Below are 6,377 nucleotides of genomic sequence, written 5' to 3' on the forward strand. Positions count from 1 at the left end.
AGATTAAAGGCAAAGGAAGTCTTTAATAGTCTTTGTCATTCAGATATAACAATCAAGTATTCTCTGTTTTGGTAATATCAAGTTAATTTGGTGTGGGGGGCTTGGTTGGTTGGTTTTTTGTTTGGTTTGGTTTTGTTTGTTTGGGTTTTTTTGTTTGATTTGGGATTTTTGGCACCTCACACAATTAACTGAAGCTTTAAAATTTTCCAGGTGAAATGGTAACAAAGCAGCCCTTGATTAGAAGTATGAGGACTGTAAAAAGGGAAACTTTAAAATTAATTTCTGGCTGGGTGAGCAGGTCCAATGATCCGCAGATGGTAAGTGGATGCATTTTATACAAATAACTCCTAAGACAGAACTGGGAAGAACTCTGCTTTGTGTTCAGTTGTTGGTCATAGGAACTTGCTTCAGGAGATGTGTAAAATATAATGGAGGAAGTGGAATTAAGAGGTAAGCCTGAGCAATGCTTGAGATACTTCAGTTAATTTTAGCTGAGAGTAATCTTAAAGGGAAACAAGGAGATTTAAGATGAAGACAGAGGATGGGAACTTCAGCTTCCTCAGGAAAAGTGTCACCTGTAACTGAAGGAGGAACTAACTTGGCTGCTAACTGTGCTGGAGACTCTGCCCAGTAGCTGCTGTGCTATAACCTGGCTTACTCTTCCAACCAGGTAGCTGAAAACTTTGTTCCTCCGTTGTTGGATGCAGTTCTCATCGACTACCAGCGGAACGTGCCGGCCGCTCGCGAGCCCGAGGTGCTCAGTACCATGGCCATCATTGTCAACAAGCTGGGGGGACACATCACTGCTGAAATACCTCAGATCTTCGATGCTGTTTTTGAGTGCACGTTGAACATGATCAACAAGGTATTCATGTTTGAAACACGAGAGAAGACAGCTCCCTGTGATCGCTGCATCGTGTGGGATCTTGGGATTTAGGGTTTTTTTCAAGTCGCGGTTTGTGGCACTTGACAAAATTTCTGCTCAAATGAATGTGCTTGTTTTATAGTTGAGCTGTCTAGTTAGATATCTTAAATTGATTTATATTTCTCTGGTTAGCTCTTTATTTAAGCCATTAGTAATTTTTCTGGGGCCTTGTAGTGCTGCACTTCTGCAAACAGAAGTTAAATGTCAGTGTAGGACAAACTGCTAAAATTGATAAATATTTAAAGTGTGAGAACACCACTACTGCTCAGTCCAGTATTTCCTCACTAAATGTGCAGTATGTACTGCCTTGCTCTGCTTAATGGAAGATGCTGTGATGGAACTTAAGGAGATTTGGCTTTTCTCCCCTTTCCCTTTTAGGACTTTGAAGAATATCCTGAACATAGAACAAACTTCTTCTTGCTACTTCAAGCTGTAAATTCTCACTGCTTCCCAGCCTTCCTGGCCATTCCACCTGCACAGTTCAAACTTGTCCTGGATTCTATTATTTGGGCTTTCAAACACACAATGAGAAACGTTGCAGATACAGGTAAATGGAAGTGTTTAATACAGATCAAAGATTTTCTGATAGAATGCTGTTCTTTTTCTTCCTTTTCTTTAATCAAGCTTAGCATATTGTTCACATGTTTCTGCATTTGCACAGGTATAGAATTACTCTGTCTCAGCTCGAAGGTGTCAGCCAGGGATCCATGGATGGGCTGAGATGTTTGGTTGTTGATTCATTCCTGTAGCTGGAAGAGAGCACTGTTACAGTTTCTTCTTGCTTTCTTTGCCACCTGAGCATTGGCACGGTTCTGAAATGGCTAAACAGATGCAGCAGCTTAGAGTGATGCCTCAAAAAATTGTGGAACCAATGATTCTTTTGGCCATTTGGGGATGGGGAGAAAGGATGTTTTTCAGCTGCATTTCACCAAGTAAAGTAATTAAAGTTTCCATTTAAATCTAAACATTAAGACATCTTTCCTTGTTTAAATAGCCAACACTTGTCTGGATAGAGGGTTTTGATCATCAAATGGTGTGATTGGCTCTTTATGATAATGATATGATAATGACATGATAATGAGAGTATAATGAAGGTGAAGGGGCGTGCCATGTTTGGGAGGCAGTGCCCTCTGCTGCCAGCCTGGGCAGAGCCTCACAAAGCCATCAAATGTGCCATGCTGGGCATCCTGCTGTGCCCATCAGGATTTCTTGGATTATTCCTGTTGTTTTGGAAAAGGCCAAAATCTCCCAGCTGTTGGAATACTGTTCCCTTGGTCACTTTTTGCATGGCTGTTTTGCAGGACTTCAGATCCTTTACACCCTGCTGCAGAACGTAGCGCAGGAGGAGACGGCCGCCCAGAGCTTCTACCAGACGTATTTCTGTGACATCCTCCAGCACATCTTCTCCGTGGTCACGGACACCTCGCACACTGCAGGTGAGCACGGGCCTGTGGGTGAGGCAGGGGCTGCCCAGCAGCCTCTGAACACCACAGAAATGCCCACGTCCTGTTCTGAGCAACATCTGCCTTTGATCTGCGCAGGTCTGACGATGCACGCGTCAATCCTCGCCTACATGTTCAACTTGGTAGAAGAGGGAAAGATAAGTACTCCTTTAAACCCTGGAAATCCAGTGAACAACCAAATGTTTATTCAGGAGTATGTGGCTAATCTCCTCAAATCTGCGTTTCCTCACCTGCAAGAGTAAGTCTGCCATGATTCATTTGTGCTTCTCGGTGGGTTTTTGCTTTTTTGGAATTCTAACGGATGTGTTTGCTGTTAGTGCCCAGGTTAAGCTGTTCGTAACGGGACTCTTCAGTTTAAACCAGGATATTCCTGCCTTCAAGGAACACCTAAGGGATTTCCTGGTCCAAATCAAGGTGTGTTGGGCATGCTTTTCTCAGGAAATTCAAAATAATTTTCAGCAGGATATTGTTGGAAAGCTTTTGGGGTGGAGTCAGTGCTTGTTTGAGAAATAGAAGTTATTTTACATATTTTTAAATGCAGTGAGAACTCTGTCCAATGGCTTGTGTGACTGGGTCATGTTCATGGAAGCTCATGTTTCACTGGGATTTCAGTTCACAAATTGGGTTTGAACATCATTGCTTGTGTTCTACATTGTGCACACAATCCTTATGTCTTAGGACAACTGCAGAACTAAATCTAATGGGAAATAGGTGTGAAATTGAAAACAAATTGAAATAAGTGTGAAATTGAAACAACTGCAGAACTAATCTAATGGGAAATAAGTGTGTTTTAAACCAGATTTTTTTCATTCTGCTTGGAATTGGGACCAGTTTTGAAATTCACTACACTAATGCTATGCCTTTCATTTTTTTCTAAGGATGCTGGAATGATAAGATTGTAGGAAATAGTTTGTTAATTTGTTTTGAGACAGCGATTGTCAGGTATTTCAGAATGTAATGATTCTGCTTTAATGGTGATAGACTCCAGATGCTGGGCTTGGCATCCCATTCTGTAACACACGGTGAACATCTTTAAATAATGCTTTATATTAGTTGTGACCTTAGGACCAGAAAAGCATGCAAGTAGCCTGTCAGGGAACAGGAAGGGAAGATGTTTCCTGTGTCATTTTGGAAGCTATTACTCTGCCTTAAGCACTTGACGACAAACTGATGTTTTTGTGTGAATTACCCCAGGAATTTGCAGGTGAAGACACATCAGACTTATTCTTGGAGGAGAGAGAAACAGCCCTTCGGCAGGCTCAAGAGGAGAAGCATAAACTGCAGATGTCTGTACCTGGCATCCTTAATCCACATGAGATTCCCGAGGAGATGTGCGATTAAAACAAAAATAAAACAAGTTTTGCAGTTTTCTTTCTGTACAGCTACTTTGTTGTGATAGAAGAAAACAGCACTTGGATATTTGTTGACCAAAATGATGCCAATTTGTAAATTAAAATGTCACCTAGTGGCCCTTTTTCTTATGTGTTTTTTGTATAAGAAATTTTCTGTGAAATATCCTTCCATTGTTTAAGCTTTTGTTTGGTCATCTTTATTTAGATTTGCATGAAGTTGAAAATTAAGGCATTTTCAAAGCAATTACTTCATGCCCATTTTGTGGCTAAGGGGAAAATAGGCAAAGCGTAACTTGTAAAAGACTATATTGCAAAACAATACAATTTCCTGTAAGAGTATCGATTTTTAATTCGGAGTCGTTTTCTTTCTAGTCTGTCCTGCAGTCTAGGAGAAAAGGTAAAGAGTAAAGCAGACTGAATTAATTGTTAAGCAGAGGATTCTAGTGCTGCGTTTGTTCTGATCAGTTAGCAGCTTTCTGGACTGAGTGGTAAGGCTATAGGCTACGTGTATTTGCAAGTTGTATGGCAAGTTTGCAGCAGGATCATGTGCATATCATCCCATTGTAAAGCAACTTCTGAAGAGTATGGGAACACAGTACAGTTAGTTATTTTTACACAGTTCTTTTGTTTTTGTGTGTGTGCTGTCGCTTTGTCGACAACAGCTTTTTGTTTTCCTCAATGAGGAGTGTTGCTCATTTGTGAGCCTTCATTAACTCGAAGTGAAATGGTTAAAATATTTATCCTGTTAGAATAGGCTGCATCTTTTTAACAACTCATAAAATAAAAAAAAAAAAAACTGGCTTTTGAGATGACTTATACTAATTTACATTGTTTACCATGCTGTAGTGCTTAAAGAACACTACTTAAGAGCAAAATAAACTTGGTTTACATTTATTTTTCTTTCTTTGGCTTATTCTTTTATTGGATGAAAATGCTGTGATCATATTTAAGATTGGTATTTGAAGGCGTAGGAGAAGTTCCTTGAGGTCTAGATAACTGTTGCTTCTGGCTTGCCTCATCTCAAGGACTTTGGTTGTGCTTGAAGTTACCACGATCTAAGTTGGGTTCCATTTGGAAGTACAGTAGCTGTTCTGACTTACCTCCGTGGATAACTGTTCCATACCACGTTGCTATAAAATGCCAGGAATGAGGTACTCTTGCTCTTTCTCTCTCTGGACTCTTTGCAATTTATTTCAAAGAGGTATTGCACTGTATCTTGACTAAACAGTTAATAATAGTCCATGTTAATAACATGTGTAGACAAGATCTACGGTTATTTTTCTACCTAAAGTTTTGTAGTTAAATGATTTTCACAGATCTATGAAGCAGTATGAACACTAAGGTTGTGTACAGTCTTGGCTTCCCCATCTCTGTCGTGTCTTGTCTCTCGTTGTCGAGCTCTCCCCGATTTCCCCGTGGATTTGGTGTCTCCGGGCTGTGAGGGGATGAAGTGTAGCCATTGTCAGAGCTGTCACAGGAGCCAGGCAGGCGCGGGGCTGTTGTCTGCCCCTCGGGGCGCTGTAGTTGTTAGCTCGGTGCCGTGTGTTCCTTTGGAGTAGAAGTGCGTTCCTGTAGGATGTAGCTGTGCCCGGGATGTTCCCAGGCTGGGCTCTGGAGCATCTCCGCCCTGGCGAAGCTCAGCCCGTCCCGCAGGAAGGGCTTTGGGCAGTGGCACTGAGCTGGCACTGCCCGGAGACCTCCTGAAAAACCCCCACGGCTGGGACTGCCTACAGCCTCCCAAAATACTGCCAGAGTTACAGAACCTTAAACCTCTCCTTAAAGCTCCCAGCTCCAGCTTTTTCATGTCTTCCCTCTGCTCCACCCTCAAGGCAGTACTGCCTTGACTGGGCAGTTTAAGGTGCAGTCCTGCTGAGGGGACACGTCTCAAAGGACATGAAATGGCTGGTGAGCTTGAGCTGCCCAGGGAAGTAAGAGAAGGTTATTGAAATGGAAATGAGCCCAGCGAGTCACAGAGCAGTCCTGAACAGAAATACACACGTGTGTTTGCTCCTTCCTTCCCTCCTCCAAGGCTGGAGTGAGGCTGGGGCTCACGGTCTGCCTGTTCACTGAAGATTTAAATGTGACCTAAACTCGCAAACCGACCCAAAATGTGTTTTTTTCTGTTGATTCAAAGAAGAGTTGTTTGGTTATTTTGATACCTTAAGAGTTCTCTAGTAACAACATTCTAATCTTAGGTTTTGCTTCCCTTTTAGAGCTAAAAATTTAACTGTGGTCTTGTCTTGTTCTCTTAAGATAATTGGTGCCTTTCCCTGATCTCTGCAGCTGCTATAGAAATGCAGCTTCTGTAGAGTTCTGGATAACATTAAGGATTTGACTTGTGTGTGTGCATATTTCTAGTGCAGTTATCCTGAATGTGAAAAAGAAAAAAAGACAATGTACATCTAAGAAAGTTCTAATGCACACTCTGTAAATCAAAATATATGGATAAAAAGCATGAACCATCATATAAACATCTCCATAACTTGTAATTATATGTAAACCAATGTTTTGTGCATATTTCTATACAGATTTTACTAAAAAGAACCCGAAAAACAAACCAGTTCTGTGTACTGCAGGTACATTGATAAATACAACTATTTTGGGGTGTTTTCTGTGTTTACATGGATTGATTGTCAG

The 6,377-nt window shown here is 41.4% G+C and overlaps 1 protein-coding gene across 3 annotated transcripts in view; it reads left to right on the forward strand.

Moving 5' to 3' along the window:
- The window catches only part of XPO1 (exportin 1), a 36,340-nt gene extending 31,706 nt beyond the window's left edge, over positions 1 to 4,634 (forward strand). For all 3 annotated transcript variants that reach the window (XM_041417130.1, XM_041417131.1, XM_041417132.1), the window contains 7 exons: positions 211 to 317; positions 671 to 865; positions 1,304 to 1,472; positions 2,227 to 2,361; positions 2,467 to 2,626; positions 2,706 to 2,802; positions 3,583 to 4,634. In XM_041417130.1, coding sequence (XP_041273064.1) covers positions 211 to 317; positions 671 to 865; positions 1,304 to 1,472; positions 2,227 to 2,361; positions 2,467 to 2,626; positions 2,706 to 2,802; positions 3,583 to 3,729 — 1,010 coding nt within the window. In that variant the 3' untranslated portion in view covers positions 3,730 to 4,634. The remainder of the gene's footprint in view (positions 1 to 210; positions 318 to 670; positions 866 to 1,303; positions 1,473 to 2,226; positions 2,362 to 2,466; positions 2,627 to 2,705; positions 2,803 to 3,582) is intronic.
- The last annotated feature ends 1,743 nt before the right edge of the window (positions 4,635 to 6,377 follow it).

The sequence above is a fragment of the Onychostruthus taczanowskii genome, unplaced genomic scaffold (genome assembly GCF_017590055.1).
Source record: "Onychostruthus taczanowskii isolate IOZ18803 unplaced genomic scaffold, ASM1759005v1 scaffold55, whole genome shotgun sequence".
NCBI lineage: Eukaryota > Metazoa > Chordata > Aves > Passeriformes > Passeridae > Onychostruthus > Onychostruthus taczanowskii.